A 24193-nucleotide genomic window follows, 5' to 3' on the forward strand; every position below is an offset into this window, starting at 1 on the left:
TGGGAAAGGATTTACTCTCCACACAAATGCACAGAAACATAATCTCTTAACCAGCCTGCATCTGGAGTGCTACTTAAAAGCTTTAGGAAAAAAATGTTTTTAGAAACCATTGTGCTCTCACAATAACTGTTAGCTAAAATCTTGAGCTCAGCATGCTAAGAAGTAACTAAACATACTTAACTAAATTGCTGTAATTTAATAGGAAAAGCAACAGAGCAGGAAATCCATAAATTAGTAAAGAGTTATCTAAATGAGTAACTTTCATCATCGTATTCAAGCTCATCTTCCTCGTCATCCTCCAAAAGTCCATATTTAAATTTGCGATAGACTGTGCCATCCTGGCCCATATATACAATGTCATCTTCTTCGTCATCATCTTCATTATCTTGATCTCTATACTCAATCACTTGATCTTCCTGGTAACTGGGACTGTCGTGGTAGTTGCTCACGTAGGAAGGAAAGATTTTGGAGTGATTTGTCAGCTTCTCATAGCCACCTTTACTGGTAGCCTGGGTTTTGGCTCGTGATTTTCTCCAGATGAATACAATGGCTCCAATGACAAGGAGAAGCAAAATGCAGGTAATAACAAAGAAAGTAGTTTTGCTTTTGCTCCCAGGTGGTAGAGTGGTCCGTAATACACAGTCATCTACAACAGCAGTTAAAAAAAAAAAAGATGAGCTTGTGTGCGTGTGTATGGTGGGGGCGTATTTGTCTTAAAACACCCAGCACAACGTTTAGGCCTGCTTATGTTTTTAAATGCATTTGACCTTACTCTTCCAGTATCACAACTGCGTTCTTGTAGCTGTGATGGCATAAGGATGTAAGCAAGGTTGCTGGGATAGCTATGCTTCTTTATTAGATTAGAAATAATCAGAAAGAAGCAGAAAAGCAAACAGGCACACAAACACATTTTGACATGATGAGCTTAAAATGCAATGATTCACATGGCTATCCATTGACGCAAGAACTTCCCGGTCACCTGGTTCTTGAAATGCCTGGCCATTTAACACGATAGCTGTGGGTGAAAGAAGGTGCTGTCTCCCGCCATCAGTTGTGATTGCTGTTATTTGTGCACAGCCCTTCCTATTCTGCTGATGGAGCAGTAGAAACACACTGTGTGCCTGCAGCTCAGCAGCACATTTTTGCTCCATTCCTCTTTTGATTTTTAAACGTCAGCCTGGTCAGTCATAAAGCCCTTCAGCACCGTTACTGCTCCACAGCTCGGTCCTACCTTGTGTTTCCCTGCAGTCGCAGCACTCTGGGGTGCCTGCCAGGTCAGAGTCACCGCAGCAGGGCAGGCAGCGGCTTTCCTCCAAGTAGAGCTGCATGCCGGCTGGACAGATCGTGCAGTTGAGGGGCCCAGGTCCCTTGCACTCAGTGCATGAGCTGTCACATCTCTCGCACTTGGGCTTGTCCTCCTTCGGGCACAGAACACAAGCAACGCACCTTTCATTTTGGATTCTTTGGACCTGACCTGACAGTTCTGTCCTGTCATTCACTGTCTGGGTGGTCATCTCTGGGCACCACGGGTGTCAATGGCAAAATACAGTAGGGAGCGGGAAAACTAAAATTTGGTTCATATTTCCTGGATTCTCAGTGATCTGCTTGAGGGGGGAAGTGTTGTAGGAGCTTAGAGATCTCACCTAGCTAGACAGCAAGCTGAAATTCATTCAGACTGTAAGCTCTTTGGCCAGAAAGTATGCTTTTGTTGTGCTAGTCTCATGCTAGCAGATCTGTGGTTCTTTGGCAGTAATGATGGTAAAATGGCCTTCAAGAACTGTACTCAAGAGGAGCATTAAAAATAACTGACATGGGAGAAGCAACATGAAATATTCTGGAAAAAAAAAAAGCAGCTGAGAGAATGAATTTCCTTTCTAACTTGGGAAGGAGCAGAAATAAGGAATAAAGCTGGCTGGAAATTTTCTAGCAAACCAGCTTTTTATTAGACCATGTTGGTTTTGTTTTACAGTAACAGCTTAGATTCAAATATGCTTCCCAAATACCAGCTAGGCTCCTGGGAGCCTCTGCGTACAGAGACTACCAAAGATAATCGTTATCACATCTACCTTGCAGAATGCTCTGAGCTCAGGTAATTCAAGGCTTCCAGTGTTTGCAGTTCCTGGCCTACTGGGAAAAATTTGCTGGGTTTCTGCCATGGTACCAGGACCCCATACCCACTGTGAGGATCTGGAAACTCCAATAACCTTTCATCAAAGCTGTCAGACCTGTGAGGCTGGTTGTCCTGAACTGAAGAACCTGGGCAAGATGGGAGGGTCATAGCGGGAGGTCCAGTTTCTCAGCGTCAAAGCTTTTGCAAAGAACTGCGGACCTCTGTGGTCCCCAGCTCTTAGGCCGTGTTCTCAGGCTCACAGTTGTGGAGCTCACTGCTAAGGGGATATTCCAGGCCAGAGACTCCAGGGTATGCAGCATCTCGTGCCAGCTGGCTTGCCTTGCTGCTATATTCTTGAATAAACATCTTTGGAAGGCAGTTGGTGTGGAAATCTGGAAGCTGGAGTGCCCAGACTTGTGGCACAGACCCAAACCTAATTGTGGTCTTACTCTACTAAATATACAGCTCTGTTAACTTCAGCCTGTCTCTCCACTAGAGGTTTCTGCCAGCAAAGCTGTCAATCAGGAATGCAATGTGATTTCTTACAGACAAAGCAGCAGAAATCTGTGGGGAAATCCCGGTTATACTGGAAGAAAAAAAATGCTCTTATTACTAATATAGCTGATTTTGTTCACATGGCTTTGGTATCATTGTTGACAAAGTTGTGCTTTTATATTTACTGGTAGAGGGTTACTCTATAGTAAACAACACCAGAAAGACAAACGATTCCTCTGCTAAGAGAAGAAAAAAGTAAGCATATTTAAAGGTAAGCAGCCTTGAAAACTCAGAGAAGAGCATTCTGTGTTGTTTGTATTGTGTTCAGAAGTTGAGGTTCAGCATACAAATCACAGGAGAAAATGCCTACAAATAAGTACCTCTTGTCCTGGTGTCTCCTGGACTTTGTATTCACCTACAAAACAGTCTGAGTTGCACATTCCACTTAATAAACTGTAGCTCCATACACAAGATGTGCAGCTGAATGCTCCCTTCCCTAGGAAGGCAAATAAAACAACAGTATTACAACAGGAAAAAATGTCATCTAATTTCCTTTAAAAATTATACTGACCACTGCCACCAAAGAAAAGGGTGTTTGTCAACAGCAAGAATCAGCAGTGCGGAATCCAGCCTGAGGAAGTTGGTATTAGAAAGAGCTTGGGCCTAGTCTGGAGGTTTTATGTGCCCACGAAGTGTGTTTCTTATGTGTTTTGATATTCATGAAAAGCCGATTTGGGAATCAGTTGTACAGGGAAGTTCTGACACATTCAGGAAAATCAATTAGATCAGCGCACTGAAGTAAAATTGTAGGAAACCTTGGCCAAATGCTCTCCTTCACAAAATCAATACTTATCAGGCCTGCTAGCTAACCCTTTTCAAACCACAATGAATTAAGGTATGGTTCTGTTTGAATAGCAAAATAAATTCTTTAGTTGCATAGGAAGAAAATTCTTTGCTAGGTGCAAACAGAGCATCATATGCACTCTGGGTGTTGGAGACTCTTTTTGAAGAGAGATGCTACATGCACTATTTCTGTGAAGCATTGCAGTGAAGGGTTTGTCTTACGTGTTAAGATGTACCTGTTCATTTCCCTGCAACTAGGCATTTTCTGCCACTGTCTGAAAGGAAGAAAATGGAAATGCAAGTAGTTCACATTAGAAGTAGTTAAACAGGTGAAGTTAGCCATCTTCTATAACCCAGTGAATTTACTATGTGATTTTTCTGAGCAGTGCAGTGTTTGCCTTCCTGCTCTTGAGAAACGAGAGACACCACAACACTTCTTTGCTCGTACATCAGCAACACAGATGCATTCCAGAACACCTACAGGTTTGCTGTTCAGAAGGACTGGCTTGTGTTTCATCTTAGCGTCTCTGTGATTACGATAGAAAATCTCTCCTGTAGTATTTATCCCAAATAAAATAAAAATCAATGGAAGTAGTCTGTAAATTAAAATGGCTTTTTGCCTCAAATCCAAGCCAAAATATTTCTGTTACATGTTATAATGTTGTTAAACAATTACATATTAATAGTTCATGAAGGTGGCTGCACTCTAAGTGTTATTTCCACAATTTTAAATACTGTTATGTTGCAATTACCCATCTGTGCTATCCAGTATATCCGCTATCCAAAACAAATTTTGTATGTTACAATATGGTGTGGTGTAAGCTGCAGAGAGGCACCTGTTAGCTATCGTCATCTGATGCTGTTCAGATGGAACAGGACACCAAATAGGTCCAAGGGGATTAATGCTGCTTGCTTCAGAGTTGGATGAATTAGGAAAAAGAAGAAACTGAATACATAAGTGTGTCACGGAACAAAACAGTCTCTCAAAGTTAGCTTTGAAAAATACTTAACTATATTAAAAGCAGCAGACATCACTGCTTTTTTTTTGCTTTTCACCCTGATGATATGCTTTATGGCCTTACTGTTAACTGTTGTTAGCTGTTGATTTTCTACTCTTCCCTTTGCAGACTGCAAACATGTGTGGTTGGATTTAGGTTCCTTGGCTTTCATGGAGTAACACGTAGTAGGACAGCTCAAAGAGTGAGATACTATTCAGTCATTATACAGTGTTTGTGCGAGAAATGAGGTCCAGCTCTGTAACCAACAGAGCCCTTTTTTTTTAAGTTGGTGAGCGTCTTTGTGAGAGGCCCGGCTGACAGAAACTTCATTGCTGTTGTCAGTTTGTTTCCCTTCACTGACTTGGCACCGGGACTCGCTCCCAGCCCTCCCCATGAGAGGCTGCCTTTACGCTTGTGCTCTGTGGCTGTGGCTGCAGGAGCTTGGCAGAAATTCATACCCGTGCTTTGATCTCCATCGGTCAATACTCTAAAAGTAAGGTGGCAGCACGGGACAGCCAGCACAGCCAGCCCAGGGCCAGGGAGAGCCCGGCAGCCCCGAGGGGCTTCTGCGTCACCCGCCGCAGCTGCTTAGGTCATGGACAGGTTGGTAGCGCTGTACGTGGTACGTCTCTGTATGAAGTGTTTCCAAATCTTGGAGCAGAGAGTAAAAAAAAAAAAAAAAAAAAGAAAAAAAGGAGATGGCAGGTGTTTTGACAACCCTTTTTTTGGTCAAAGTGGAGCGAATGATTTTACCTTCACAAGTTCGGCAGGAAGGGTGGCATCTTTCACAGACGTTGTTGTCCTTGCTTTCGTAGTAATACTCCGGACAAGAACTAATGCATTCGTTCTTGGAGCGCAACAGGTAGAAATACGTATCACAGAAAAGGCAGTCGGTGGGTTGAGGCCCCATACACTCCTTACAGCCCTTGTGGCATCTCTCACACGATCCAGTGGAGTTTTGTGCAAAATATCTGAAACAGATCAAATAGTCATGGCTTTGCATAAAGCGTAGCAGTGACAGGAAAACCGAAACGTCCTTCATCCTTAGCTTTTACTGTGATTACATCAATGTATAAAAGTGATATTCATGTGATCACAGTAAACATTTGCAATCTCAGTGAAAAGAGAATTAATTTTCTTTAATTCCCCTTGGCCATTGGAGTTCAGCTATAAAGCAAGACTTTGTAAACTGAGGGTGTATAAAGCAAGGCTTCCTAAAATCTAGGGTGAATTCAGACACAAAGTAAATATATAAATAGGCAGGGCTCAGAAAACCTCAACTCTGTTTTGACTCTGCAAGAGATCTCCTGGAGATGTTGGGTAAGCACTGAATTCCTCACTGTTTCTGATGACCTGCTGTCAGATGGAAATTCAGAAATTTCATATTTCCTCTCAGTGCACAAACAGTCTTAGCCAAAGGATACCAGCAGAGGAACAGTGTTCACCGAAGTTGTGCTGTCAGACAAAAAGAAGAATAGCTGCACTGTGGTTTTGTTGAGATGTGGTCCTTACAGACTTCCAGTTTAAGGGGTTGGTAACTGAATTTAACAGCATGATTGTACTGTACTGCAAAATGAAGTGGAGCTGAACCAGAAATCATAGGTCCACTTCCCAAATTTGAATTTCTGAGACATATTCACAAGAGCACACTGAATTCCTATTTGGAAATTAAATGGACTCATATTAATGAAGTTGCTGTCTAGAATTATGAGTCCTCACTTGAAAGGTGTTTTAGTGGTTGGTTTTATTATGATCCATTATAAACATTCACTCAATGCAAAACAAAAGTAACCTAATCTGAACTTCAGGTTAAGTGGAGGCTGCAAGGGGGCTTGAAGGAAGTTACACTGCTTCCTGTGCTCAAGCTGACTAACAGGTAACAGTATATTTATTCTGCTTCACACTGTTCTGTACAAACGTAACCTAAGAGCATCCTTGGAGTGTAAGAATGGCCAGACCACATCAAGCTGGTCCCAGTTTGGGCACCAACTTTACAGTTTTCTACTGTGAGGTGAGGTTTTCCACCACTTCTGTACTGGGACAACATAAGAATTTTTCACCTGAAAATCGAATTCAGTTCTATTTCACGCTGAAGTAGAATAGGGCAGAGTGATCCAATTTCTCAAAGCTCTCCCTGTGATGTAGCTCTTAGCTGAAGATCTTGGACCTTACCCTGCTGGACACTGGTTTACACATCCTTTTCCTTGTCTGTACCAGCCCGGTTTGCAGGAAAGGCACTGTGAGCTGTGTTTTCCAGTGCAAGTGACACAGGCGCTGTGGCATGGGGAACATTGTCGCTCATCGCTGTCAACATAATACCCATCTGGGCATGTTTCAACACAGGTTGTATCTGCACAGACAGCAATGCAGAATAACACATCATATTCAGTATTTGCTGCTATAAAACATCTCATACAGCTGTGCCAGAGGAAACTCTCGAACAGGACATGCTGTCAGAGCATGTACCAGAACAGGAAAAGAGAATGTTGGAATACAGTAATTATTTTTTGTTTCTTCTAAGTCTTGTCAGTTCATTAGTCCTCGTTTCTGCGTTTTAGGTACATTAGCAGGCTCTTCAGAACAGATAGTTTTTTATCCTTGGGAAATATAAATGCATAATACATAGTAATGAACAGAAGCTGTGATTTCTTTCAGAATATACAAAAGAAGAAATAGTAATTAGGAAACTTTCTATCTGTATTGCCTTAGTAATTAGAAAACTTTCTATCTACATTGCCATTTTCCTTAGGTTTCACTCTAAGCATCAACCTCATTGCATTCTGTGTATATGACAAATTTGAGATTTAATGACATTTGTTCATTGGTCTTTACCCCTGTCTGTGGCTGCTGCTTTATGTTGTGGGAATAAACGCCTGTCATGCTGCCAAATGTACCATGTACATCCCACTTTTTCACTGAGATTTCAGAGGGTCATTAGAATAGGAATCTTGAATGAGCAGTTAGGACTGATGCAACTAGCGGCAAGTGTCTCAAGCTAAGAGAGCAGTGATTGCTCATTAGTAGCTTGTACTCATCTAGCTTGTCTTTATAGTTTTGCTGATCAGGTTGCAATTGGGCGAAGGAAGATAGTTCCCCTTATTTCTATTTTTCTTGCAATTTCTCCACTTGAGGATGTTTGTTTACATACATCCATCAACTTTACCAATTGTAATGGTGCAAAGCAGCTGAGTGTGTTGATAAAAGACAGGTCTGATGCAAGACCTCAGGAATTTAAGAATGCTAAGTCTTCATCAGAATTAGACTCAAAAAGCTGAGGTTCAGTTTTAATTCAAACTCTCTTTAGATTTTTCCTGCATGAAAGATCATTTGAATAATTTTTTCTCCCAATTGTTTTCTAAAATTTTTGTTTGCTTTTTAAATAATATGCAAAGAAGTAAAGTTTAAGTTGTGGGATTTTACACTTTTTACCAATTCGTTTCTGAGACAATACAGTCTTTTGTTCCAAAGTCAGAAAAGTAGTTTTGCACCTCAGCCATCCCCTAGATACTGACCTAATGATCCATGAGCAACTTTTTAACAGCCCTGCTTAAGTGTTTCTTTGTTCAGCAGATCTCTGCCGGGATTAAACAAGCCAACCTGAAAATGTGAGCTCGTTGTCCATACATTAAAAAAAAAACCAAAAACAAACGAAGGTTATCCCTCTTGTCTTTTTTAAGTTATTAGTAGGAAACAACAGGAACAGTACATACCGAGTAAATGAAACATAGAAGTTTTGTTTAGCCATGGAGTTTGTTGCTAGTTAGAAGTCCTGCTTTGACCCCAGTGAGTGGCAAGCCCACAAGAGTTTGCAGGTAGCCTTGCAGAAGGAATTATCTCTGCACAAGTTATCTACTTCTCAGGCCAACTTTGCAATATTTAGATTGGCTGAAGCAGCCCTAGATGTTTCATAAATGTCACAGAAACTTGCCTATTTCGTGCTTTCAGTGTAGAATAAAATCTAGAGGCAGGAGCAAGACACTTACTGAGAAGATAGCGGTTATTCGCACAGCTAAGGCACTGGTGTTCAGTGGGTCCTGAGCAGTGGAAGCATTTCTTATGACAAGGCTTGCAGGTCTGAGTTTTCTCAATGTAGTACTCTGTGCGAGAGCAGTATCCAGATGCCACACAGTGCCCATCATGGTTTAGCATCAGGCCATTTCTGCAAGTAAGGCAGGCAGTGGAAGAAGAACAAGTCTGGCATGTCCTATTGCATGCTGAAATGGAGAAACAGTAGGAATGTCACCATTTCTTGTTGCATTTCAGATTATTATTTCAGCTTTAATTTTGCAAGGAGCAGCTATCATCTCCGAATGAGAAGCTGAGGGAATCAGAGCGATCGCTCTGCTTCTGCATGGCCAAACATTTTACTATTTTCAATCTTACGCAGTCAGTTCCTTAGGTTTCCTTTTGCACTGGCGCTGCATTTGCTTAGCAGTGGTTTTCAACATACTGTCTCCAGCAATACTCAGCACTTTACCAGCATGGTTGCCCATAATATTAAAAACATCTAGCTTTGCTACCTCCCTCTCAGCTTTCTCCAAATTTTGCTGTTCTAAGCTATGCCTTGTTATTTTTCTGTATTAGCTATCTCCTCTGTTTCCAGGACACTGATAGCGTCATTAGCTGGCACATGCAGGCCCTTTTGGGGTAGTCTTTAACCAGACCCACTTGTATCTCAATGCCATTCTGGGAAAAACAACAGCTGCCAACCTTGGCAGTCTTCAGTAGCTTCTTCATAGTAAGCCCCTTCAGGGCACTCTTCAAAACACATGCCACCATAGAGGACAAAGAAGTCAATGGCACACTCAGTGCAGTCGTCCGAGTCTGGCCCGTCACAATCCTTGCAGTTTGCATGGCAGGGAAAGCAGTGCTTGTCTTCAGCATAGAAGTGAGAAGGGCAGTCCGGCACACACTTGCCCTCGTGCAGGAAGAACTCGTCCATGCACTCTACAGAGAACAGCAAACAACAGGTAAGCAAACGGGCATCAAATTCTGACCTCTGTAAGTGAGGGAGTGAAGGAATCCTAGGAAACCGTAAATTCTGCAGGGCCTGTCATAACAGGAGGTAAGAGGACTGCTTGGGAAGGTGGTGCTTTCTTTTTCGACTCTTTCCCCTCCAAACTGCCCATAGTAGCCCAGCCCTCACACATCATCTTCTGTGTTACATCAGGAGACTGAGTAGCCAAGTCACCTGTTCGGCTTTGCTGATATTAACCAAACGGTGCTGCCACTGAATATAGGTGGACTTCTGCTGAGATATTATATCTGTATTATGAACTCCTTGCAAAATCAGGGATGTCCAGATCTGAAGTTTTGTTTGGTTTATTATTAAACTATGAGTCTGGCTGGAATATATAGACCTGAATGTTTGTCTTTGCATAGAGCTGGGATTCAGCTGCTATTTTTATTATGAGCACTTGGTTTAATAGCTTTGTTTATGATTTTTTTTTTTTTCCCCATTTCATCCATGTTTATGTTTCCAGAATGGCTTGCTCAATATTAACTATCCTGGAAATTTTTGTGGGGGGATTCAGACTCACCAGGATATCCAAGGCTTTCCTAATATGTTTCATTACACAGATTTCATTCTCTACCATGACTAGTCATTTGCAAAAATGGTAAAGACATGTAAAGTTCCACCAAACTAGGAAAGAAACATTCTCTATTTCACATTGGTGTAAATGTGTATGCAAGTGTTTAGGCATGGATACAGTAGGTCAGAAATAGAATCAAAGCAATAGGAATCTCTGAAGAACAACAGGAACAGGCAAAGCAATGTGGAATCTTTACAGATTAATGGTTTAGACTGAGTCATATCATAAAGCACTGATTGCTTAGCCTCTATCTTAGAGGTTAGCAATGATATATACATCCTTTTTTAAATTTTTGCTCATTAGAGAATTTCTTTTCAGATCTGTGTCAGTCTGTCCCTAGACAGATCCAGATGGATTTTAGCCAAGTCAAGACCAGTTCTTTATAATACCTTTGCATGTTTCATTGTGAATGCACTCCTGACACATTTCAGGACAGTGTTTGCAGATTCCTTCAGAGGCAAAATGCTTCTCTGAACAGGTAGGTTTACATTTCCACTGCTCCAGAAGCAAAGGACTTTTACAGGACAGGCATTTGGTTGCACTTCCCATGCATGTCCTACAGGATCCACTGCATTCCTTGCAAGTCTCAGAATCATTAAAATATCCCCTATTGAATGAAAACAAACACAAAGCAAACTGCCGGTCAATGTATAGTTATCAAACTGTCCAGGCTATAAGAATTATGAGTATATATGAGACTTTTCCAGCACATACATTTCACTGGATCAAACAGGTTTCTCACACAATTTGTTGCCCATCCTCCACGTACATCCCCTCTGTCTGCGAGCAGAAAATGTGCATGGTTAGTGCTATGAAAGGAGTCTGGCCTTCCTTTGTTCTTGTACCTACTCTAAGGGATTTTCTTTCTTTGGACTTTCTTTCTTGCTCATTTCTTGATTTCACCCTTACATAAGGTAGGAAGATCTATAATGTTGGGAAAAGAAAGATACAATCTCTAGTTTGCACAGCTGGCCCTCAACAGTGATACCAGGGAAAGACAGAGAAGTATAACCTCAGTGGCCCTAGGAGGGAGAAAGAGAAGAGAAAACCCTGGATGTGAAGGCTGGGAAGAATAAGGAGGGCTGGTATTAAATAAAACCAACAAACCCAGAATGCTTAAGTAGTACCTGCGTTTAGTGACAGCAAGACAGAGACAGTGAAGAGGGAGCATGTTTTACTGGTATCTGTGATGTGAGAGCAACCGTAGACAACCATGGTTGGGACTATTAGTCATAAAGACAATACAGCAAAAAATTGTGCATGTATTTCAGGAGAAGAGGGATAAAAGGAGAGGCTGGATGCAATCCAATCTGCCTACACTCTCAAAACCAAAATGTTCGAAAGTTAAAGGACAAGCAAGTCTACATTTTGAGATGATTACTAATTCATATGTATACAGTCATTGATGAAAAATAAGGAAGAAGTTGACATAGAAAGTAGTCCCAGAACATGTACTTCATATTAACAAGCTTGTTCTTCCCTGTAGAGAGGTGCTGCTTCTTTCCTTCTGGGAGATGATCTTTCCAAAGAAAGTCTGAGGAGATGCATTAGGAGCAAGGTTAGAGAAAAGATAAGAAGAGCCATGCCTGCCATCTATTCTCATCTTCTTTTTTTCTCCTAACGTTTGTGATAATCCTGCACCTATTTCTCACAGTCCTGTCTTCTTCTCTTGTTCCAGTCTTGAGTACTCTGCTAGCCCAGTCTTTCAAAAATCTTGTATCAGAAATTATCAGTGCAGCAAGTCAACCCTTTCCATCCCTGACAGCATGTCCCAAAACTCGAAAAAACACTAAAAAAAATCTAATATAATCCTCTGCTCCAGTGGAGAGTAGTTATGGCTCAAGAACTTTGCCTCAGAGGCTGAAACCAGAGCTTAACTCTGGTGGACTTTGCTGAATGATGTCTGGGAAGCCATTATTTATAGCCTGGAATTTGGAAAAAAGGAAGATAATAACAGGTGAAAAGACTAGTGATATATGAGAAGGTTTAATTTTGTTATACTGATCCTTTGTGGGATAACTGTGGGGAATGAGCACTGAGAACAAACATTAATGCCAAAACATTATCCTTGCTTGTATGCCACAATTTCTGATATTAAAAGTTGTTTCTGGACTAGAGTAGGCTTTAGTGCAATTAATTTGCATTTACTGTGACATTGGATGATCAGAATCTGTTTCACTGGCCCTTCTTGACTTATTTGACAAAGTTAGCAGGAAAGTACTGCCAGGGAATTTGTATTGATTGTAAGTAAAGCTGGAGCTGCACATTTTTCTAAAGAAAAAGGTTAACCAAGCAAGACCTTCATACTCCATAGCACAGATTTTATGTGTATATATAGGTATGATGAATGCTGATGAAAAAAGCACAGAAACTGGAGAATCTGGTCTACTCAAGTGCCTGATCTAATATCTATCACAGTCAAATGGGAATCTTTCTTTTTGAATTCCATTTATTACAGGAAAAAGTAAAGAATATAAGCCGAAGAGAGGAACACATCACTAAGCACAATATTTCCATATCAGGACTCTGATACATCCACTTTCTGGGTTCACACTCCTGCTCTGTACTACTTTGAGGAAGGAACAAGTTAGGAGAATGACTAGAGGCTTATTTCCAGTCACCATAAAGAACCATCCTGAAGTACCGTGGTCCTATTGAAGTCAATGGGAGCTGTACCATCTGTCATAGGATTTCATGTCTAGTTTCACTTTTGATTTTTCACTTTTTCTCTAGCAAGAGAAAAAGCTGTTTATTCAGGCCAGCTGAAAATGATTTTTACTTTGTGGTAGTTTCTCATAGCTTAGGTTACGTTAAGGTCTCCCTTGAAAGGTTTATAATGGATCTGAACTTTAAAGAGAAGAAGCACAGTGAGAAAATAAGAAGCAGTCATCCAACAGGAGTTACTTACTCAGGGCATTCCTGTAAACATCTGCCTTTGTGGAGGAAGAGCGTCTGGTCCTGTTCAGCCTGACACTTCTGACAGTGCCAGTGGTCGGAGCACACCTCACAGCCATCCATGCACATCTCGCACTTTCCACTTGCAACATTGCCAAAAGTTTTTTGAGGGCACAGAGAAACACAGGTATCATGGGTAAGAAATTTTCCTGGCAAAAGAGCAACCCAGGTGGGGAAAGGCACCAATTAGAAATATATTTAAAAGATTCCTGCCTTGGATGGCTATACAAAAAGCTTTCAACTTCTTTGAAATTTAACTTTTTTGATGCTTAAAAACATGAATAAAACATTCTTTAAGCCATTTCCCAAAGTAGTTTGCTCAACCTTCACTGAAATTTAAGGTTTGAAGGAATCATCAGGATTGTCTAGTACATCTTCCTGAATAAATCCCTACTCAGTAATTCCTGCATCATGTCTACAACTTTTGATTGAAAAGAAAGAAAAGGAACAACATCCACCTAACAATTTTTTTGCCCGTATTGCCAAGGGCATGTGCTTAATTCCCAACTGATGTCTGACTTCAGCTGGTGATTATCTGATTACCTGCCTATGCTTTAAGCTGTCAAAGAACTTTCTAGTGACCGTTGACGAAAATATTCCCTGGAAGTGTGGAGGATACCGAATGTTTTAGCCTCTTGCAAAACTTATCCAAAGAAGCTGAAGTCTCTTACCTTCTGGACATGAGGTACATATGTCAGCAGATTTCTCACAGGTCCTACATGAAGGGTCACAGGACTGAAAATTTTTTTTTGCATCTGGGATGAAAGCAAAAAAAGTTCAATTTTTTACTGTCTGATAGGCTTTTTTTGTTCATTTCCCCTCCCTTTAGGAAGGCCATTTCCTTTGGCTTTTTCCAAGCTGTTTCAAAAATTTACCTCTGAATTTTTGGAATTCACAAAGTTGAAGAACTTGATGATTGTGTCCAACTCCACTCTCTTAAATGGTGAGTTAAGAGTTGTAATAAAGGAAAATATAAATGTTATCCTGAGATTCACTAAGGCACTGTTCTGGACTGCTCATGGCAAATGGGAACAATAATCTAGCTTAATAATGTTAGTTTCAATGTAGTGCTCCAAAACCAAATCCAGATCTGTAATCCTAGTAGATTATAAACAGCAAGAGCTAGAAAGTATGTAAATTTGGGGGACTTGGTGTAGTGAGGTATTTTCATGGAGATTTTGGACTAGCTGGTTGCAGAACACCATTACCCTGTAACTAAGGGAGAAAACTCTGAGTCTGATGTGTGTCAAATGGAGTTTTTATGCCTGTGGAAAACTAAGACTTTGGTAATGCTTTGCATAGACTTTATTCAATGTGTTAGCTCCAAAATTACAAGGAGATTGGAGGATCATACTTAATACAGAGAAAGTCTGCCGTGCAATGTGATAGGTCTCAGCATGCAGCTCTGTACTTTGATCCAAGCAATTATAACAATGCTTAAATGGATGTCTGATGAAAAAGTAATTGTGGGCCAGTGGACAGAAGACAGTAGTCTTGATTTTGCCGAAAATAAAAAATAAAGAATAAATCAGAAGTTGGTTGCAGATTGAGCTTTGCACCTCAGTTAGCACATCCAGCTCATCCTGCCAATTAAATATGTATGATTTCTGTAAGTTGATGGACTGGCTGACAATATCCATTAGCCACAGGCAGCATATCACTACACTTTTTTGTTCTGCCTGTTATGGCAAGGTAGTTTAAAAAGTTGACACTTCGAATGAAAGTCATGAAAGCAAATGCTTTGAGTAAAAAGAGGAGGGAGGAAAACAGGAGACTTGTATAGAACCCTTTCCCACAGGGGAAATGGTGGGCATTTTATTAAGAAGAGAGGCACTCGGTAGAAAAGCGGGTATGTGCATAACATGGCACAGGGGCAGAAGAAGAAGGAATTATAATAAAAATATTAATACTTATTATTATTTATAACTGTACTGCTAAATGAGCAGATTCATAGCTATCTCAGTGAAAGAAGTTAGGTCCACATTCAGAGTGGCTAGGAGATGGTCCGTAACAGTATGTCACACACCTCTGACTCTACCAGCAGCTCAGAGCATCTTAAAAACTCTCTGCGCTAAAAAATCTCTCAACATGCTGTCCCTGGCCAGAACATGAACAACTCATGAGGGTCCAGGGACAGCACAGCAGACCAAAACCTGGCCGTTTAACAGTAGGGCACTCAGCAAGGACATGGTTAGTCGTTCTTTGCCAGGACTACTTGTGAATACTGCTTGCACAGGGTAGTGAAAGCCTGTAGTGTTGCAAGTCTTGTTGCTAACTGGCACAATACTAAGCAGCCTCAGATATAGCAGGTTAGGAGAGTTTTCCTTGTCATCACCGTTCTGGCTACAGCATCTCTGCCCTCCCTGAACAAGGGCCCGAGAGTGTTTGCAGGGTCCAGGCAGAGGCCATAGGATTCACAGGATAACGTACGCAACAGAAGAAAGCTGCACCGTATCGGGGTGAATGTGGATTGTGACAGTCCAGACTGGAAACTGGGTCTGCCCAGTCGGAAGCCAATGGATGAAGTATTAGACCCTTGTGTACACCCTGCAAGACAGCAAATAGCTTTCGCATTGGCTTTAGTAGCCGGAAGCGTTGATGGCCATGGTGAGTCAGAGACCTATCAAGGACCAAGACAGGTGGGACTAGGACAGTATTTCAGTAAGTACCACCTGAAGACCATTTTCAGCTCCAAGGGTACAGAGGCCTTCTGGAGGGAGAAAATGCCTGAAACTGAATTTTGAGATGTGCAGCCTCAGGGACCGATAAACAGCTGACGTAAAAACCCTGGGTTTGAGTACAAAGGAAGACTGTGTCACCTTCGTGACTTCATATTGACCATAGATGAACCTGCGGGGTATAGTATCAGGTAATCATCCACGTGCAAAAGTGAAAAACTCTGGAAAAGCTCTTTGGAAAGACAAGAACAAGTGAGGAAGGTACAGAGTCCCTGGCTTGTGGAAGAAGAAAAGGTGGAAGTGATGTATAAGCATTGAGCGCCCAGGAGGTGGAGGGGGAGAGATTTACCATTAAGTTGAAGGTAAATCTCTCCCCCTGAAGTTGGAGGGGGTGGGAGCACAGGGGCAGGTATTGACGAAGGACTGGAGAGACACAAGGAGACCTCAGTGCGTGAAGTGAGTTCAGTGCTACCTAGCGTAGCAATGAAATGCCCCGTCTTCTGTTATCAACGGTATAACTGGGGCCTCAGCGCTGGGGCTCTTTGCAATGAGGCTCCTGCTCCCGGGAAGGCAGCTGTCCGATTCATTGAACATTTAGGGTGAAAGGAGATTTCTTGAAAAATCCTGATTAGGCTCTGTAATTTGCACTATCTATGTATAAGTTATATATTTACATATAGATTAATAGTCGTGTAGTTTTAGGGAGTGAAGAACTAGAGTTACAAAGTCATTTTAAAATACCGGGTTTAGTTGCCTATAAGTTTCATCCTTCTTGAGGAGAACAAGCATTTTGTTCTGCTTTTCTTAGCCCTTTTAAGCGTGTGGATGTGGATATCTTGTAAGGCTTTCTGCAATAGCAGGTCCTGTGACTTTAGATCCTTTCTGTCTCTTACTGACATATTTTCTATGGCTTTTTTCCCTGCTGAAGACCTAGTTTCTATATTTCAGGTTACAACATGCTGTTCCAAGAGGATTCTAGTCTGTCTAAGTGCCCCTGCATGTAGAGGGCAGTTTGAGTCTCTTCCGAGCCTCTAGATGTACCTAACCATATAGCACATAAGCGTTTTCAGTTTTCTTATCCAAATAATACTCAAAGTAACTTCCTGGTGACCACTGCTTACTCTTGTGAGATACAGAAATTCACTGTCACAAGATTTTTTTGGAGAGACTACGCCTTAGCTTCATGTTTTTTCCAGACACTTCATTATTGAACAAATCGTTAAAGAGTGTCCTTCTGGATATCATCTGTGAGAATATAAAGAATACTCCGGAAAAGCTGGATGTTTGGTGTTAATAGGTTTTCTATTCTCCTGTCCTTAAATATGCAGACCTTCTCTCTTTTTCTGCTCTTGAGAGAAGATCCCAACTGGCCTGCAAATACTAAGATTTTTCCCTTTTAGAGACTAGTCATTTGGAACTCTCTGAAAAAGAACATTGAATAATTGATGATATATTGCACAGCCATGTAGTTTTTAATTAATGTTTTTCACTCTGCCTCTAGAACCTTGGCTGAAAGAAAGACCATCTGTTCCTGATGTCTGCCTGCAGTTGCACATCCTCCGTTCCTCCATCAGCTGCTTTGGTAAACCTTCAGAATTTGTCAAGGCAGAGTTCTGATTTTCCCACTGAAAACATCATTGGCCTTTTTCTAAATGTGCAGTAAATAATACAAATTTTCATTTCCCTTTTCAGCAGCTTTGCATCCAGCTACCTTACCCTGGCTTATGTTTTATTTTTTTTTAAATCCCTACTGGGCAGTTTTAAGTGCTGTAATTTAATACCAGTTATGTGTGTGAAGAAGCAAGCCAGAAATATTACTGGAGTATGTGTTGCCAGGGGAAAAGGACCCTGATCCCAGCAAGAGAACCGGTGTAATATAAAAAATAAATAGCAGGAAGGTAAGGTTAAGCGGAGAAGTTGTTAACTACCGCTGAAGAATGTTTAAACGAGCTCATTGTTTCAAAAACATTTCGAGCCTTACAATTAAAAATAAAGATATTTTTCGGTGAAGTACTTTTTATTTCCATTTAATCCTTGCCTCTTTGGCAGCATTTGTTGTTTTCTGTAATACGTGCTAGTCACCACCAGAGGGGAATGTACACAAGCAATTGGCCTTCTGATAGTGGGCATGGGAGACAACCTTTAGCTTTCCAGGCAAAATATAAGCGCTTAAATGCCCCAACTTTAATATTGACAGAAGAAATCTTACACTTAATTTCTTTTTTAAATTCTGGACAGTTAAAACGAGTTTTTCCTGTGATAAAGCTCTTACTGACTGGAAATAGGCTTTCATTTACTAAAAAAAACCCCAACACATGTTTGGAATAATGTGAAGTTTTAAAATGTAATTTTCTTGCATAGCAAAAAGGGCTATGGGCAAATGTGATGCAAGAGGTTTATTTATGGAAACCTGTGCACACTACTTCCAATAATGTAACCAGAGCTTTCTGAAGAATAGCCTTACAAAGCTGAAAAATGGTCATGTATTTCCTTGGTCTTTGGACTGATGACAAATGGAAAGCTTGGAAATGACTGGTTTTAGCTGTTGAGTTGTATTTTGCTTTCCCCTAAAGGATGCCACTCTGTACTTGAGGATCCAACAAACTTTCCTTTAAAATTTCAGTCTGTAGCTCTTATGGTTGCAAATGAATCTTGTAAATGTAGAAGCCATAAGTCTATGATGTAGAGTTGTAAACCACCCATATTCTAAAAGTGGAACATTGACTCTGAAAAAACACTGTATTCTATTATTATACTGTTCTGCTCTTCTTTTTTTAAAGGCCAAAACGTATGACCTTTTCAGACCTACTGAGCTTTTTTTATCCTTATGCTTATATTCTTCCTTGGTTGGTTTTTTTGTTTTTTTTTTTTTTTTTAAATGAAAGTATCTTCTGTTTAAACTCTATTCAGGCCAGAATCTGACTCAATGTCGCAATGATTCTTGCATCTTTGTCAGAATGAGTAACAACTTTGACATACACCCAGCTCAGTCTCTCCTATTCCTTTCTAGAAACTGAGAAACTGAATCACACTGTACCATTTCTTGAGCTAAGGTTTACTGCAGCTCTGAAGCTACCATAGTGCTCTTGCCCATTCAGTCTATTCAAGGAATTATCAAACTGGAAGGGTGGGGGAAGACTGAAAAAATATATTTTTTTCTATTTTCTTTTCTCATTTGGGTTTGTGCAACATGAATGAGACAATGGCAGGGTTTCTTGAAACCTAGTACTGTAAGACTTTAACTGTGACCCCAAACTGAATTAAGGAAAAAATGAGAGAAATTCTAGCTCCATTTAACACAATGTCCTCATATTTCCTTTCTTTTTACTTAAGTGATCTTACTTTGAGGCCCCAGAATTTTTCAATGTGATTTTAGAGAAAGATTAAAGAAGTCCTCAAAAATATTCAGGGTGAAAAGCATAGGTCCATGTGGAAAGAAGCCTGGTCCTGTTCACATGTTCACCACTTGTTCTGGAAAATGTAAAGTTTATTAAAAAAAAAAAAAACACGAAACTCCTAGAAAACCTGAGAACATATGAGCAGAGATCTGGCCATGTCTGAAGAGACATGCCTTTAAATATAATAGCATTTGAAGTACCTTATGGTCCATCCTGAATTTCATTTAAACCCACAACTGCATTATAAGAGTTCTTACCAGTATCCTCTATACTATAATATATACTAGTATACTATAGTCATCTTCTTTGTGCTGTCCATCTTGCTCTCTCTACTCGCTTCTTATGGACTTTATGCCAGGTAGTGCAAGCAGTAAGTTTTCAGATGGATAAAAGATGGTTTGTTTTCTTCATTTTAAATCTTACTTATTCACGCTGTTCTATGAGTAACAGGGGGACTTAAAAACTTGTATTTTTAAGTTGCTGTCATAGAATCATAGAATTGTTTAGATTGGAAAAGACCCTTAAGGTCATCAACTCCAACCGTAAACCTAATTCTGCCAAGTCCACCACTAAACCGTGTCCCTAAGCACCACATCTACAAGTCCTTTAAATACCTCCAGGGACGGTCACTCAACCACTTCCCCGGGCAGCCTGTTCCAATGCTTGATAACCCCTTTGGTGAAGAAAGATTTCCTAATATCCAATCTAAACCTCCCCTGGCACAACTTGAGGCCATTGTCTCTTGTCCTATCACTTGTTACCTGGGAGAAGAGACCGACCCCCACCTCTCTACAACCTCCTTTCAGGCAGTTGTAGAGAGCAATAAGGTCTCCCCTCAGCCTCCTTTTCTCCAGGCTAAACAACCCCAGTTCCCTCAGCCGCTCCTCATCAGACTTCTGCTCCAGACCCTTCACCAGCTTCGTTGCCCTTCTCTGGACACGCTCCAGCACCTCAATGTCTCTCCTGTAGTGAGGGGCCCAAAACTGAAGACAGTATTCCAGGTGTGGCCTCACCAGTGCCGAGTACAAAGGCACGATCACTTCCCTAGTCCTGCTGGCCACACTATTTTTGATACAAGCCAGGATGCCATTGGCCTTCTTGGCCACCTGGGCACACTGCTGGCTCGTATTCAGGCGGCTGTCAACAAACACCCCCAGGTCCTTCTCTGCTGGGCAGCTTTCCAGCCACTCTTCCCCAAGCCTGTAGCGTTGCATGGGGTTGCTGTGACCCAAGTGCAGGACCCGGCACTTGGCCTTGTTGAATCTCATACGGTTGGCCTCAGCCCATCGATCCAGCCTGTCCAGATCCCTCTGCAGAGCCTTCCTACCCTCAAGCACATCAACACTCCCACCCAACTTGGTGTCATCTGCAAACTGACTGAGGGTGCACTCGATCCCTTCGTCCAGATCATTGATAAAGATATTAAACAGAACTGGCCCCAATACAGAGCCCTGGGGAACTGCTTGTGACCGGCCGCCAACTGGATTTAACTCCGTTCACCACAAGTATCGAAGTAGCTCCCTGAGTACATTTGTAATACCCTTAGCTTCTAGTTAAAAAGACATCGACTTCTACAAGGAGAGTATTTTTACTGTGTGTTTTATTGTTGGACCATGGCACAGTTGCTGCAGTGCGGAATGCAGAAGGAAATGAAGTGCCATGGCTGTTTGTAACTACAAACATATTCCTTTTAGAAGGTGACCTGTCTAGCTTTTACACTGTGTAGTGAGATGTGATTTGAATGTGATCCAGTTGAGATGCTACTTAGTTTGTTAGATTTTATTCTGCATGTGGCACTGGCCTTGCAAGACTGATACAGTCATGAATAAAACCACAAAAACAGGTTACATATCTCCATGAGGCAATTACAATTACATAGACACGGTAAAACATAATGAAAACAATATACATATGTAATAAAATACTAGACCTATCCCATTTTGAAGACTTATGTGAACTGTAAATTTAAGGAAACTATAGGAGTGCTGAGAAGTAAATCACAATCCCCAACAACCGTTAATTCCCAGTTTAGTTATCTTGTAACAACTATAGTATTACTTTACAAACAAATAGCTAGAATATGAAATTGGCATATTCTAAGAACATATGGGATAATGAATCATTTTTTCTTGCCTTTAGCAACCTGAAATTTCACATATGGATGATGCTTTAAAAGTCTCTTAACTCTTCCCATGATGCTCTAATTCTGCACTCTAAATGTCATAACATTTTTACATTTGGAAGACTCTGACCTGTTCTCTCCTGCTACTGATTTCTCTACTGTCTTCTGCCCACCCCATTCTTTTTTTTTTTTTCTTTCATAACCTGAGACCTTTATATGTATATCTGCTTGCTGCATTAAGGTCCTTTTAAATAATCCTTTTGAAGCCTGAATTATTGTTTTCTCTCAACCAGTACATTTTTACTGGTTTTGTTTGCTCTGTATTTAGGAAAAGGAAAATATGCAAGATGGACGCAGTTGGTCACTGGCTGCTTGTGGGAGGTTGCTCTTATTATTGGGGGTGGTATGTAATAGTAAACAGAACCAGCTGCTATTTACTGCGTAATTTACTACAGCATATATTATCTGCATGTAAAGAAGCACATATTCCGTTTTGAGTTTGCATCAGAAACAGGCCTCATTCCACACCCATTTTTTTCCTTTTGTACTTCTCAGAAGAATGTGGTAGACTAAATTGTGTAACTGAGGAACAAACGAGTTTTTAGGGTGCAGTGTTTCTAGAGAACAGGCAAAATGAAGACCTGACCATAACTTGGAAAATGTCTAATCCAGTTGAAAGGGTGTGTGTGTTCACTTGGTGAATCAAGCTTACACTAGTGTGTCTCCTGGCTTCCAAAGTCATTTCATCATCTGGTACATGAGATAAAATACAGATGTTTCACGCTAGAAACACAGAGCTCAATCTCTTTTTTTTTTTTTTTCCCCCCCTTTTCTTGGCTTGCCCTGTCTTTTTAAAAGCCTGGATAACAGACACAGTCTGTTTCATTATTTCAGACCTGGATATGACTTATTAATGATTCCTGATATAAGTCAAACTGTTTGCCCAGCGAAGTATACCCCCAAAATAAATATCATTTTAGAAAGTTGTTTTTTTATAGAATGTTTTGGTTGTTGGAGTGTGTGCTCATAAAAATTCATAAGACTGGTCTATCATTTATCCTTGCATAAGAAATAGAAGTGAAAGCTTAAACATGGAAAAAAAAGTGTATTCCACATTCACAAAGGTTTTCATCCTCACCTAGATGGACTAGTTTCTTAAATTGCAAAGAAAGTCAGACTCTGTGTTGGTTTCTCTGTGGCAGGCTCTGATGTGCTGCCCTTTAATTTATGTTAGCATTGGAACCAAACAAAACAGCAGTCTTTATTTCCCAAAACTCACTTTGTCCTACATGGTACATGAACACAGTCACTAAAACCACAGTGGAACTCACTGAATCCATGTGGCTGGAAAAACCAAAGAGAAATGGCTTCATTATTTGTAAATACATTTCAAGGTCTAATACCTCAACTCTCTGTTAGTAACATTTCTAAAGAAAAAGAGTAAATAGAAGACTAATGTGGTAAAAGCTGATGTAAACTATCAGATTTGGAAATTTTGGCTATCTTCCTAGTTGTGTTGTCTTCCTACATTGTCTGGAGCAGGGCACGTGCTGAGGATGAGCTTGGTGCGATCTCATCTTCATTCCCATGACAGGGGCGAGGTTGTTTATTTCATACTTGGCCCCAACGCCAAGCTCAATCCCCCAAAGTGGGAGGACTAATAATTGTCTGGCCTGCATCCTTTAATTAGATTCTTTAATTCAGGCCATTGAAGCTCAGAGGCAGCTCTGCCATGGTGCTGCACCAATGTAAATGTGTTGAGGATACCAGTGCAAGAAGCGTATATTCATAAACGGGCAGAGAGGATGTGAGCCAAAAGCCAAATCTCAGCCACAGTCTTTCCCACACTGGGCTGGTGAACAAACGTGGAAGTATTTTAATATCCTCTGCAGAATGGACAAGCTTCTTGGACCATGCCCATGCTGCATGACAGGCTACCCTTAGAAACTGAGTTTGACAACAGATGAGATGGAAGATCTTTATGTTTTGCTAAGAAGAAATAACCATGGAGAAAATCAAAGTAGCTACAAACAAGCTAAAGAACAAAAAAAGTAAACTAGGATAAAATATTCGGAGATCTATCCAGAGGAAGCAGTGAAAAACTTGGAAAGATGCCATGACTTTGCACGCATGTATGAAAGAAAAAGTATTTGCTCTGTCCCCATAATCTTCTTTAAAATAAATAATGGAAAAGAGGAGGCCCTATGGCAATGTTTAAGAAGATCTGGAGAGGGATCATTGTTCTAGGCCCAGGGAGTTTTTCTGTACAGGTATGCCAGTCAGAATCCTCACTGACAGTAAGTTTCAAGGAGCACAGACAGGTTTTCATTTTGCCCATTCTTGTACTGATCCTACAGCATTGTTGAACAGAGCAATAAAAGACACTGGCTGCCTCTCCTAAATTTTATTGGTTTTCAGAAAGCTTTTGACAATGAAGAAAATAATTGTAACAGTGAAACTCTGTTTTCTTTTTTTTTTTTCCCTTTAAAATTATCCACATATTTGAAACATTATCTGGGTGTGAAATGTATTGCAGTCTCTAACTAGGAACTACCCTATTGGTGTGATGTACTGCTAGAGTTAAATATGGTTTGGTCTTGCCTGAATTCTTTATTTTTTGTTAAGGAGCTTCAGCATAGAACGGGAATTTCAAATATAAATGGCACAGTTGAAAATCTGGACTTAGCTGATATCTGCCTCTTGAATGCATCATCAAAAGAAATGAGTTGAAAGAGTGATATTCTAGCCAAAAAATCAACCATTTAGATTTTGTTGTTAATTAGCAAATGAAAATGACTGTTAGGAGAACCAGATGATCCTACAGTATCTGAGCAAGAAACCTCACAAACTGTTGATATATGTAGTTATTCAGGGTGTAAATTCAGTAAAGACAGTGACAACTTCATTAACATTTTGACTTGAAGGTTACTACTGTTTGGAAGCCTACCCTGGTGAGAAAAGGCCCAAGGTATCACCAAGTGCAACACCACTTTCTCAGCA

At 40.7% G+C, this 24193-nt stretch overlaps 1 protein-coding gene across 1 annotated transcript in view; it reads right to left on the bottom strand.

Moving 5' to 3' along the window:
• Positions 1-242: 242 nt before the first annotated feature.
• Positions 243-24193, bottom strand: part of PCSK5 (proprotein convertase subtilisin/kexin type 5) — a 259698-nt gene continuing 235747 nt past the window's right edge. Inside the window, exons 28-37 of the mRNA XM_075526631.1 lie at positions 13667-13750; positions 12949-13144; positions 10430-10647; positions 9157-9393; positions 8430-8660; positions 6619-6796; positions 5200-5417; positions 2986-3101; positions 1232-1418; positions 243-646 (exon numbers count right to left, since the gene is read on the bottom strand). Of these exons, the coding sequence (XP_075382746.1) occupies positions 243-646; positions 1232-1418; positions 2986-3101; positions 5200-5417; positions 6619-6796; positions 8430-8660; positions 9157-9393; positions 10430-10647; positions 12949-13144; positions 13667-13750 (2069 nt within the window). The remainder of the gene's footprint in view (positions 647-1231; positions 1419-2985; positions 3102-5199; positions 5418-6618; positions 6797-8429; positions 8661-9156; positions 9394-10429; positions 10648-12948; positions 13145-13666; positions 13751-24193) is intronic.

This window comes from Mycteria americana, chromosome Z, assembly GCF_035582795.1.
Source record: "Mycteria americana isolate JAX WOST 10 ecotype Jacksonville Zoo and Gardens chromosome Z, USCA_MyAme_1.0, whole genome shotgun sequence".
NCBI lineage: Eukaryota > Metazoa > Chordata > Aves > Ciconiiformes > Ciconiidae > Mycteria > Mycteria americana.